The sequence below is a fragment of the Oncorhynchus mykiss genome, chromosome 13, assembly GCF_013265735.2.
Source record: "Oncorhynchus mykiss isolate Arlee chromosome 13, USDA_OmykA_1.1, whole genome shotgun sequence".
Taxonomy (NCBI): Eukaryota; Metazoa; Chordata; class Actinopteri; order Salmoniformes; family Salmonidae; genus Oncorhynchus; species Oncorhynchus mykiss.
In genome coordinates, this window is record NC_048577.1 from 56,922,681 (window position 1) to 56,936,074 (window position 13,394).

At 44.4% G+C, this 13,394-nt stretch overlaps 1 protein-coding gene across 3 annotated transcripts in view; it reads right to left on the reverse strand.

Moving 5' to 3' along the window:
* Nucleotides 1-13,394, reverse strand: part of LOC110486859 (sterol regulatory element-binding protein 1) — a 46,282-nt gene that overhangs the window by 11,316 nt on the left and 21,572 nt on the right. For 2 of the 3 annotated variants that reach the window (XM_036941593.1, XM_036941592.1), the window contains exons 11-19: nt 12,799-12,965; nt 12,487-12,655; nt 12,052-12,160; nt 9,666-9,775; nt 4,668-4,800; nt 4,328-4,493; nt 3,607-3,789; nt 3,370-3,481; nt 607-2,928 (exon numbers count right to left, since the gene is read on the reverse strand). In XM_036941593.1, the coding sequence (XP_036797488.1) occupies nt 2,708-2,928; nt 3,370-3,481; nt 3,607-3,789; nt 4,328-4,493; nt 4,668-4,800; nt 9,666-9,775; nt 12,052-12,160; nt 12,487-12,655; nt 12,799-12,965 (1,370 nt within the window). In that variant the 3' untranslated portion in view covers nt 607-2,707. Of the gene's footprint in view, nt 1-606; nt 2,929-3,369; nt 3,482-3,606; nt 3,790-4,327; nt 4,494-4,667; nt 4,801-9,665; nt 9,776-12,051; nt 12,161-12,486; nt 12,656-12,798; nt 12,966-13,394 lie in introns of those variants that run through there. The other variant, XR_005035610.1, reaches the window with a different exon arrangement.

The window sequence follows — 13,394 nt, forward strand, 5'->3', positions numbered from 1 at the left end:
GCTCCAGCTCCGGTCTCGACCTGTATGTAGTATGGTGACAGCAATGCACAACATCTCCATCTCCTGGAGGAATTTACCCGCCAGATTCGACAAACAACAGAAGGCAAAAAACTTTTTTTTTTAATTTCATGGTGGTTTTAATTTTATTTAGTTCATTTTGGAGCCAAATATAGAACTATACTGATAATACTTTATAATAATATTTATTTTGCAGGTATTTGTCCTATTTCACACATATACACGTGTGTAATAATACCCATGTGTAAATTAACCCAGGTAGTTAACCCACTGTTCCTAGGCCTTCATTGGAATTAAGAATGTGTTCTTAATTAACTGACTTGCCTAGTTAAATAAAGGTTAAATAAAATGTTTTTTTTGCCTATCCCACTCTCCCTGAGAGACCCTCTGAGAGTGGGGTCACAGCCAGGGTCAGCCATTATCAACAGTGACCCTGGAGCAATTAGGGTTAAGTGCCTTTCTCAAGGGAACATCAGATTTTCTTGTAGGATCAGGGATTAGGACTAGCAACAGTTGGGTAGTTTCAGTTTCTCTCACCCCCCCACACCCTACACCCCCCATCAAAGCACCACAAGAGACCCTTAGGCATTTCGTTACAAAATTGTATTTTTATTTACATATCCAGGAATAAACCAATGAGCAAAGAAGGAGAAAGACAGGAAAGGAAATAATATGTTGATTAAGAAACTAAATAATAATAATACTACATGTTCAGATGTGGTTGTGATGATTTAACACAGTCACACCACAGACTGACCCAACACACTGGGAAGGAATCATCAGTCCAGTGTCCCTCAGTCAGTCATTTACAATGATACACTATTACAAACTAGCATGTCCTGGGATAAACACAACAAAAGCATGCTAAAGAACCAAATGGGGTTTTACAGTCTTCTGAAAACAAAAACTGTGGTTCTGGAACAGCGTTGTACACACAACTCTTTCACTCTGTCTTTTTAACATATGGGTCCCTGTTCAAAAGGAGCACACGTTTTAAAAACGTTTTGCAATGGAAAACAAAAATAACAGTTTCTTATTGGACAAGAACAACCCATTTTCTTCCATTTGGGGCCTAGTGAACAGGACCCAGGGGCCTGACTACAGGAGGGTGTGGCAGCCTCACTACAGGCCTTCTTTTGAAGAAGATGATAATAACAAGAGTCAATTAAATCATGAGATCTAGAAATACTAGATGAGACTCGGGCTCTTTTGTAAGCTACTGGTCTTGAACGGAGTGACTTGGGGGGGGGGGGGGTCACCACCATAGAAATAGAATTACTAGAATGGACATTCCCATTAAAGTCAATGTTCTGTTATGGGTGGCCCAGCGGCTCAACCCTAGACTGGAGCCTATCGCTTGAGGACTCAACACCTCCAATTCTTTCTGATATCATCATAATGGCAGCACACACCTTGCACAATAGTGCAAAGGCTCACATGAGTCTGATGACAATATTGAATGGTCTTTGACACTCCTTGGCCCCAAAAGCACATGGACACTGTCCCCTTTTTTGATACACTTACCAACTATGGCAACAAACATAGGTTGAGTAACACATACCAAATGGCACCCTATTCCCTTTTGTGCTGCACTACTTTTGACTAGGGTCTATAGGAAGTAGTGCACTATATAGAGAATAGGGCGCCATTTGGGACTCATCCATACTCCCCATTGGACCCCAAGCCTCTGCCTATGCTACACAATGAGGGTGGAAAGTAATAATGATCACCCGGCCAATGGAAAATACTGATGAGCAGAACAAATCTCAGACAGATTATAAATACATTGTAAAATATATACACAGCAACAACGATAAAGAAAATAATATGAAAAGGAAAAGCTACAACATTACACAACTCCTCAAATACAGCCCCTCTGGGCCAGTGCAGATTAAAAGATGTGACAGAGATGCAACATTTCAGACCATCGCAGATAGAAACACAATGTATAGATCTGTCATGGTCCTCTTTTCAACATGATAGAGAAAACCGTCTGCTCTATACGATATATTTCCATTTTTTTCTGAAATGTTGTGCTCCTCAAAGAGACCAGTCTGTCCCAACGCAGTTTCCTCCTCCCACCGCAGCCAATCAGACAGACAGCCACTCTCTAAACACACCAATCACAACAAGAATGCTTCGCTTTGTAAGGTGCATCGTCCAATCAAAACATGGGGCTAGTAGTGTACAACTGCAGGTAAAAACCTTTCCCCTTCTCTCTCTCTCACACACACACACACACACTCCCAGCCATCACACCTTCACAGTCCTGCAGAGGGCGCCAGAACCCCACCCAGTGGACACACTCCGCCACTACAGTGCATTTCACGCAGGGGAATAGAAAAGAACCAGAACCGTGAACCTATATATCCTGGTGGATGATGACTAGCTTACATTGCAGATCATGTCAACAATGTCAACAGCAACACTTTACTGGGGTGAAGTCCTCCCCTGCTAAACTGTCACTCTGAGAGCTGTCTACTGACAGGTGATATGAAACTAATGGCAGGTAACTGTCAGGTATGTTCATTCGTCTGTCTGTATGCCTGATATGATTCTCAATGTCTAGTTAGACTGTCTGTATGTCTGTTCGTCAGCTGCAGGCCAAATGCCAAAAACCTCCATCCATTTGTGTGTGTGTGTGTGTGTGTGTGTGTGGGGCTGGTCTCTCTGCCTCGCTCTGTATCGTCTAGGCAGAGGTGACAGTGGTGCCGCTGCCCAGCTTAATGATCATCTGCTGGCAGTCGTGGAGGGTGCGCTTGTCCCCCAGCTTCTCCAGTGTCCGCGCTGCGTCCGCCAGCATGCCCACCCGCTGGCCCGGTGCCGACAGGAAGGAGGGGGGCAGGTAGCGACACGCCAACATCACCGCCTCAGCCTGCTCCCTCTGGCCAGGACGCATCTCACACTCCTCTGTAGAATCACACACACAGGTGAGTTGTGGGGATACAGAGAGGGATACTACACACACACACACACACACACAGGTGAGTTGTGGGGATACAGAGAGGAATACTACACACACACACAGGTGAGTTGTGGGGATACAGAGAGGGATACTACACACACAGGTGAGTTGTGGGGATACAGAGAGGGATACTACACACACAGGTGAGTTGTGGGGATACAGAGAGGGATACTACACACACAGGTGAGTTGTGGGGATACAGAGAGGGATACTACACACACAGGTGAGTTGTGGGGATACAGAGAGGGATACTACACAGGTAACACTCATATCGCGCCGTGTCCCTTTCGACCTCATTATGAAAGGCTTAAAAAGGCACACAAAACCCACAGAACTTCCAACCTTTCTCACACACGCAAACTACAAAAAACCCTCTCTGCAGTTACCCGTCTTGGCTCCGGGGGTGGCTCTGCGTCTGAGCGAGCGGTCCAGGAGCTGATGTGTTCGTGTGGGACTGGCCCCAGCCATCAGCCTGGCGGTTGCCTCATGAAGAAACAACTGAGAGGGAGAGAGAACAGTGTTTGATGAGTGAGAAGTCAGAAATCTACCTAGATCAACCTGTGTCCATATACACGTATGTGCCCGTGTCTACATGTGTATGCATGTCTTCCTCCACGTCCTACCCTGCGCATGGCGGGCCTGAAGCTCTGGGCCAGCTTCCTGAGGGAGGAGAGGTCCTGCTGGAAGCCGTGCAGCTCGGCCGGGGAGGCCTGCAAGGAGAGACCCCCGGGACTGGAGCTCTGCTGCAGACGCCACACGTTAGTCCGCATCACCAGCAGCAGGTCACACAGCAGCAACTGGACCACCTGGGGAGAGAGAGAGAGACAGAGACAGAGACAGAGAGAGAGAGAGAGAGAGAGACACAGAGAGAGAGAGAGAGAGAGAGAGAGACAGAGAGACACAGAGAGAGAGAGACAGAGAGAGAGAGAGAGAGAGACAGAGAGAGAGACAGAGAGAGAGAGAGAGAGAGACAGAGAGAGAGAGAGAGACAGAGAGACAGAGAGAGAGAGAGAGACAGAGAGAGAGAGAGAGAGAGACAGAGAGAGAGAGAGAGAGACCGAGACCGAGAGAAGCAAACCTTATGGTGTGCGTATTGAAAATGACATTAGTTTGAAAGGCAGTAACAGTGTGTCAGGGTGTGTTGATGTCTCCTGCCCATTGTGCTGTATGGGGCCCAGCTCTGTCTTGCACTGCAGGAACATTGCACCCAGCTGAGAGACACATGCAATGCAACTACAATGCACCACAGCTCTGGCCATAGCTGCTGTGTGTGTGTGTGTGTGTGTGTGTATATATATATATATATATGTGTGTATGTGTGGATGTATATATGTGTGTGTGTACCTTGTCTAGGCTGCTGCTGTGACAGTGTGGTCCCAGGTTGAGGCTGTCTCTCAGCAGGCCGCTGGCCCTCTCACTGTGGCTCAGACTCAGCTGACAGTTCTCTGGTTTGGTCAGCATGGCGCGCACCGCTCGGAACGTGTTCAAAGACGCCTTGGGCAACGGACTCCTGAGGCCATATGAACAACTCTTTTCAGAAAGGTGGTGGAGAAGAACTGGGGAAGTGTGTGTGTGGGGGGGAGTAATCTGTATGTCACTCCGGAATGTTCTACAACAGCTTGGTACAGTCCCTCGGCTGTGTGTGTGTGTGTGTGTGTGTGTGTGTGTGTGTGTATACACTCACTCTGCAGTCTGTAGACTACGGGGCAGGTGCTCGGCGGCGGGGTACAGTCTCTCAGCCGCTGCGTCGTCTCCTTGGAGCCAGTTAATGATCACCACGGCAACCGACGACCACCATTTGGAATGAAGGTCACAGCCTGGAGGTCCCAGACAAGGTTTACACACAGTCAATAAAGAAAATACACACAGAGACAGGTTATTATTGGGATAGTTCCTGTAGCTGATCTAGAGATATCAACTGTAACTCTGTTGATACACAACAGCTTGCTGGGGTTAAGTTCAGGGTTATGTTTAGGGTTAAGTTTGGGGTTAGGTTTAGGATAAGGACAAGGGTTATGTTTTGGGTGAGGCCTAGGGTTAGAGTTTAGGTTTAGGGCTAGGTTTAAATGTATGTTGAAGGTTAGAGGATAGTTAGTTGACATGATGTTGACAGGTTTAGAACATCTATCTACAAACCATCTATGTGGGACTATCCAGACATGCTGAAACACAGACACTATTCCTTCCTTTATCTCTCTCTGTTTCACACATGATCAAATCCAGCTGCTGATGACGACCTGAGTTTCAATCTGTTCTCTGGCATGTTCCCCCTCTGGCATGGTCACACCCTGCTAATACTGCAGCTATACTGATAGCCACATCTCTCCAAGGGAGAAGACCTCCTTGGCTTAACATTGGGCCAACACAGCTTTCATCAAATCAGATGGCTGATTCATCACAAAACCATTTGATGTTGCCAATTATTTCAATGATTACTTCATTGTCAAAGTGGGCAAACTAAGGCAGGAAATGCCAACAACGAACAGTGAGCCATCGTACACATGCATAAAAAAAAACAATACTGACAGAAAAGCATTGTAAGTTTGAATTTTGTAAAGTTAGTGTGGGAGAGGTGGGAAAATGATTGTCATCGATCAATAATGTCAAACCTCTTGGCATTGACAACTTAGATGGTAGGCTGTCATTGTAAATGAGAATTTGTTCTTAACTGACTTGCCTAGTTAAATAAGGGTTAAATAAAAAATACAAATGGAAAGCTACTGAGGATGGTAGCTGACTCTATAGACACTCCTATCTGTCATATCTTTAATCTGAGCCCAGAGGAAAGTCTTTGTCCTCAGGCCTGGAGGGAAGACAAAGTCATTCTGCTACCCAAGAGTGGTAAAGCGGCCTTTACTGCTTCTAACAGCAGACCTATCAGGTTTCTGCCAGCTTAGCAAACTGTTAGAAAAAAATTGTGTTTGACCAAATAAACAAATTAACAATAGACTTTCAGCATGCTTATAGAGAATGGCACTCAATATGTACTCCACTGGCACAAAATAAATATATAAGAAGAAGATTGTGGGAGCTTTACTGTTAGATTTCAGTGCAGCCTTTGATATTATTAACCATAACCTGTTGAGAAAATGTATGCGTTATGGCTTTTCACCCTCTGCCATATCAGGGTTTTCTTTAATGGAAGCTTCTCGAATGTAAAACATGTAAAGTGTGGTGTACCGCAGGGCAGCTCTCTAGGCCCTCTACTCTTTTCTATTTTTACCAATGACCTGCCACTGGCATTAAACAAAGCATGTGTGTCCATGTATGCTGATGATTCAACCATATACACATCAGCAACCACAGCTAATGAAGTCACTGAAACCCTTAACAGAGTAGCAGTATACTCTGGAATGGGTGGCCAATAATAAAGTGGTTTCTTAAACTAAGAGCATTGTATTTGGTACAAATCATTACCGAAGTTCTAGACCTCAGCTGAATCTGGTAATGAACGTTGTGGCTATTGAACAAGTTGAGGAGACTAAATTACTTGGTGTTACCTTAGATTGTAAACTATCAGGTTCAAAACATATAGATTCAATGGTTGTAAAGCTGGGGAGACGTCAGTAATAAAGAGATGCTCTGCTTTTTTGACACCACACTCCACAGAGCAAGTCTGTCAGGCTCTAGTTAGAGCTTATCTTGATTATTGTCCAGTCATATGGTCAAGTGCTGCAGGAAAGACCTAGTTAAGCTGCAGCTGGACCAGAACAGCACGGCACGTCTGGCTCTTCCTTGTAATCAGAGGGCTGATATAAATACTATGCATGCCAGTCTCTCTTGGCTAAGAGTTTTTATAATAAAAATGAATGTGTTGGAAATTCAAAATTGTTTGCATAGTCAACTTAGACACAGCACTGACAGACACACACACTTACCCCACCAGACATGACACCAGGGGTATTTTAACAGTCTCCAGGTCCAGAACAAATTCTAGGAAACGTACAGTATTATACAGAGCCATGAGTGCATGGAGCTCCCTTCCATCTCATATACAGTATTATACAGAACCATGAGTGCCTGGAACTCCCTTCCATCTCCTATACAGTATGATACAGTGCATGGAACTCCCTTCCATCTCATATACAGTATTATACAGTGCATGGAACTCCCTTCCATCTCATATACAGTATTATACAGTGCATGGAACTCCCTTCCATCTCTTATACAGTATTACACAGTGCATGGAACTCCCTTCCATCTCTTATACAGTATTATACAGTGCATGGAACTCCCTTCCATCTCATATACAGTATTACACAGTGCATGGAACTCCCTTCCATCTCTTATACAGTATTATACAGTGCATGGAACTCCCTTCCATCTCTTATACAGTATTACACAGTGCATGGAACTCCCTTCCATCTCTTATACAGTATTATACAGTGCATGGAACTCCCTTCCATCTCATATACAGTATTATACAGTGCATGGAACTCCCTTCCATCTCCTATACAGTATTATACAGTGCATGGAACTCCCTTCCATCTCCTATACAGTATTATACAGTGCATGGAACTCCCTTCCATCTCTTATACAGTATTACACAGTGCATGGAACTCCCTTCCATCTCATATACAGTATTATACAGTGCATGGAACTCCCATCTCTTATACAGTATTACACAGTGCATGGAACTCCCTTCCATCTCATATACAGTATTATACAGTGCATGGAACTCCCTTCCATCTCTTATACAGTATTACACAGTGCATGGAACTCCCTTCCATCTCTTATACAGTATTATACAGTGCATGGAACTCCCTTCCATCTCTTATACAGTATTATACAGTGCATGGAACTCCCTTCCATCTCATATACAGTATTATACAGTGCATGGAACTCCCTTCCATCTCTTATACAGTATTATACAGTGCATGGAACTCCCTTCCATCTCATATACAGTATTATACAGTGCATGGAACTCCCTTCCATCTCATATACAGTATTACACAGTGCATGGACCTCCCTTCCATCTCATATACAGTATTATACAGTGCATGGACCTCCCTTCCATCTCATATACAGTATTATACAGTGCATGGACCTCCCTTCCATCTCATATACAGTATTATACAGTGCATGGAACTCCCTTCCATCTCATATACAGTATTATACAGTGCATGGAACTCCCTTCCATCTCATATACAGTATTACACAGTGCATGGAACTCCCTTCCATCTCATATACAGTATTATACAGTGCATGGACCTCCCTTCCATCTCATATACAGTATTATACAGTGCATGGAACTCCCTTCCATCTCATATACAGTATTATACAGTGCATGGAACTCCCTTCCATCTCCTATACAGTATTATACAGTGCATGGAACTCCCTTCCATCTCATATACAGTATTATACAGTGCATGGACCTCCCTTCCATCTCATATACAGTATTATACAGTGCATGGAACAGCAAACCTGGTTTCAAAAAAACAAATAAAGCAACACCTCACGGCACAACAAATAGCTTACAATACTCTACTCAGCAAACTGGATGCAGTCTATTATAAGCCCCTTATACCACCCACCACTGCAACCTGTATGCTCTAGTCGGCTGGCCCTCGCTACATATTCGTCGCCAGACCTACTGGCTCCAGGTCATCTATAAAAGCCTATGCTAGGTAAAGCTCCGCCTTATCTCAGCTCACTGGTCACGATAACAACACCCACCCGTAGCACGCGCTCCAGCAGGTACCTCTCACTGGTCATCCCCAAAGCCAACATCTCCTACCTCCCCACACCATTTGCACACAGTGTATATAGACTCTTTTTTTCCCTTTTTCTTCTTCTATTGTATTATTGACTGTACGCTTCTTTATTCCATGTGTAACTCTGTGTTGTTGTTTGTGTCGCACTGCTTTGCTTTATCTTGGCCAGGTCTCAGTTGTAAATGAGAACTTGTTCTCAACTGGTCTACCTAGTTAAATAAAAAGGTGAAATACATTTTTACAAATAATAATAAAAAACGCCTCTCCCCCATGTGACCTACTTGTTGTGTGTATGTACTGACGTATGTGTAACTGATAGATGCGCGTACACACACACACACTTTAAAATGTAAAGTATTTTGTCTGTAAAGTATTTTTGGTTATGTGTCGTACCCCAGTAAGAATAGCTCCCATTGGCGTCGGCTAATGGAGATCCTAATAAATCACATCCAATCAAACGCACACTCACACAAAGAGACAGCTATGCTGACTGGGCAATCTAACACCATGCCAAGAAAAGTCTCCTTTCAAACGCTCTTCCTTCTCTAGCTACTTCTCCAAGATGATTAGAGGCTTGACAGGACTGGTAGATGGAGCGATGCAGAGGACCATGCCTTTTAACCTCCCATCTCCTCTCAGAGAAAATGAGCGAGAGAGAGAGGTGCTGAAAGGAGCGAGGCTATCTGAGGGGGCATCTCAACAGTCTAGAGTGGCTTCCTCTCCTTGTCTTTGATTGCACTGATCTGACAACACAGGGATCAGTGGAAGCAATGTCAGAAGATAGAGACATGTTACTGAAGATCAGTGTGACTGAAGGAAAGGAGATAAGAAGAGGAAGCCACTTTAGACTACAGATACACTGTCAAGTACACCCTAAATGAGAGAGTACCCAGTATTTTGCCTGAACTGCAGAGGTGAAACTCGGACCACAGCATATAGACACATAAATATAAGGCCAGGAGTCATACCAGTGACGGTGGCCATGTTGGATCCGATGGCGAAGGACTGGGTGTTGGCTCCGGCGGCGTCTGATGCACTAGTCAACAGCTGAAGGTACTCCAGAGCATCCGCATACTCCCTGGGGAATACACACACAGTTTAGTTAGTTAAAAGTACTTAAAAGACTATTAGTTCTCCCTGAGGAATGCACACACAGCTGAGTTATAAGTATTTAAAAGACTATTAGTTGTCCTTGAGAGAACACACACAGCTTACAGTTGAAGTCGGAGGTTTACATACACTTAGATTGGAGTCATTAAAACTCGTTTTTCAACCACTCCACAAATTTCTTGTTAACAAACTATAGTTTTGGAAAGTCGGTTAGGACATCTACTTTTTGCATGACACAAGTAAGTTTTCCAACAATTGTTTACAGACAGATTAGTTCACTTAAAATTCACTGTTTCACAATTCCAGTGGGTCAGAAGTTCACATACACTAAGTTCACTGTGCCTTTAAACAGCTTGGAAAATTGTCATGGCTTTAGAAGCTTCGGATAGGCTAATTGACATCATTTGAGTCAATTGGAGGTGTACCTGTGGATGTATTTCAAGGCCTACCTTCAAACTCAGTGCCACTGCTTGATATCATGGGAAAATCAAAAGAAATCAGCCTCAGAAAATAATTATAGACCTCCACAAGTCTGGTTCATCCTTGGGAGCAATTTCCAAACACCTGAAGGTACCATGTTCATCTGTACAAACAATAGTATGCAAGTATAAACACCATGGGACCACGCAACCGTTATACCACTCAGGAAGGAGACGCGTTCTGTCTCCTAGAGATGAATGTACTTTGGTGTGAAAAGTGCAAATCAATCCCAGAACAACAGCAAAGGACCTTGTGAAGATGCTGGAGGAAACAGGTACAAAAGTGTCTATATCCGTATAGATACAGAAAAACAAGTCCTATATCGACATAACCTGAAAGGCCGCTCAGCAAGGAGGAAGCCACTGCTCCAAAACCGCCATAAAAAATCATCCAGACTACGGTTTGCAAATGAGCATGGGAACAAAGATCGTACTTTTTGGAGAAATGTCCTCTGGTCTGATGAAAAAAAATAGAACTGTTTGCCAATAATGACCATCGTTATGTTTGGAGGAAAAAGGGGGAGGCTTGCAAGCCGAAGAACACCATCCCAACCGTGAAGCACGGGGGTGGCAGCATCATGTTGTGGGGTGCTTTGCTGCAGGAGGGACTGGTGTACTTCATAAAATAGATGGCATCATGAGGAGGAATATTATGTGGATATATTGAAGCAACAACTCAAGACATCAGTCAGGAAGTTAAAGCGTGATTGCAAATGGCTATTCCAAATGGACAATGACCCCAAGCATACTTCCAAAGTTGTGGCAAAATGGCCTTAGGACAACAAAGTCAAGGTATTGGAGTGGCCATCACAAAGCCCTGACCCCATCCTATAGAACATTTGAGGACAGAACTGAAAAAGCGTGTGCGAGCAAGGAGGCCTACAAACCGCGGCAGGTAGCCTAGTGGTTAGAGCGTTCGTCTATTAACCGAAAGGTTGCACTATTGAATCGCTGAGCTGACAAGGTAAAACAATTCTGTCTTTCTGCCCCTGAACAAGGCAGTTTACCCACTGTTCCTAGGCAGTCATTGAAAATCAGAATTTGTTCTTAACTGACTTGCCTAATTAAATAAAAGGTAAAAAATAAATAAATAAATGACTCAGTTACACCCGCTCTGTCAGGAGGAATGGGCCAAAATTCACCCAAGTTATTGTGGGAAGTTTGTGGAAGGCTACCTGAAACGTTTGACACAAGTTAAACCATTTAAAGGCAATGCTACCAAATACTAATTGAGTGTATGTAAACTTCTGACCCACTGGGAATGTGATGAAAGAAATAAAAGCTGAAATAAATCATTCTCTCTACTATTATTCTGACATTTCACATTCTTAAAATAAAGTGATGATCCTAACTGACCTAAGACAGGGAATTTTTACTAGGATTAAATGTCAGGAATTGTGAAAAACTGAGTTTAAATGTATTTGTCTAAGGTGTATGTAAACTTTCGACTTCAACTGTAGTTAGTTAAAAGTATTTAAAAGACGTAAAAGGCTTGTTCAAAAAGGGATTGTAGACAATTTAAGACAAAATAAGGCCTAAAATATTAATAAGTCAACATTCTGTATTTTACAACTCAATGTTAGATGGTTCTCCACGCCCTGAAAGTAGACTATGGGCCTTTTTAAAATGTTTTTTTTTTACAGCCACTAGAAACATCAGCTAACTTTAGCCACCACTGGCTAAAATTCTGTGGGATTGATAAAGTCAACTTTTAAGACTTCTGCAGATAACCTGAGAACACTATTTGGCTGTGTGTTGCACCTACCCTTCTCCATCACTGGGGGTCTTCTCCCCCCGGGGCTGGGCCACACAGTATAGAGCCTTCTCCAAAAGGTGTTCCCTAAAGGCCTGGGTCACCTGGGCCAGAGGGTCCACTACGGAGACAGAGAGAGAGAGAATAATTAGGGTTAGCATAGTCATGGCAACCAATTTAGACAATGAAAACTTGTTGCCCATATTGCTTTCATCATAACCAGTTTCCATGACAGGCGTTTCCTTTCATAAAGACACAAGCTGCCCACCTGTAGAGCCTCTCAACGCTCATTCTTCTGAGGGGCTCTTGTCAATAGTTGTACACTATATACCAGGGAATAAGGTGCTGTTGGTCACATACACGTGTTTAGCAGATGTTGTTGCGGGTGTAGTGAAATGCTTGTGCTTCTAGTTCCAACAGTGCAGCAGGTGTGTCTACAGTACTGACCTGTGTTCCCTGCCTGGCTGTAGATGCTATCTTTGGGGGTGCTGCGGACGGCCCAGTCCCCGTCCACAAAGAAGCGGTGGCCCAGAGGGTGACAGAGCCACTGCATGGCCGGGGGGACACTGCCACTGGAGGAGAGACACGCCTGGCGGGCACTGCTCAGGAACACACGCTGGGGATGGAGAGAGACATGTAGATACAGGAGTGAGTAACGAGGTAGAGACACGCACGATACACTGAGCAACAAACCACACATTATAGCCAACACCTCCCCCTCTCCCCCACACCACTTGGTAACCTAACTCGGTTACTCACGGAGGAGAAGTGAAGGAGTCTGGGTAGGCTGGCTTTGACTCGTAGGGCTGCAGAGACGTAGATCTCTCCTAGCGTGGCCACGGGGAGACAGGAGCCTGAACACTCGGCCAGGTTTACAGCACTCAGAGCCATGTGAACCGCAGACAGGTGGCTACCGCCCAGCTTACCTGCACACACACCCGTTGATTATAGACAGCTTGGCTGAACAAACACAGAAAACACACAGGATTTTCAGACAAAGACTCCTGAAAACACGCATGCATTCCTCTCAGGTCTACATAAAGTGTGTAGGAGTAGGGAGCTAGTGGATAACTCTGTATTAGACAGTAGTACTGCAGAGGAGAGAATGTACCTACTGTGTGATCTTGGGGAAATCTGAATCCATTTAGTGTTTGTTTTATTTCCCTACGTATGAGGATCTGAGACATGTTGGTGACAACCCTGAGGTATTCTGGTTACGAGACGAGCAGGGACACGTTGGTGACAGCCCTGAGGTATTCTGGTTACGGGACGAGCAGGGACATGTTGGTGACAGCCCTGAGGTATTCTGGTTACGGGACGAGCAGGGACACGTTGGTGACAACCCTGAGGTATTC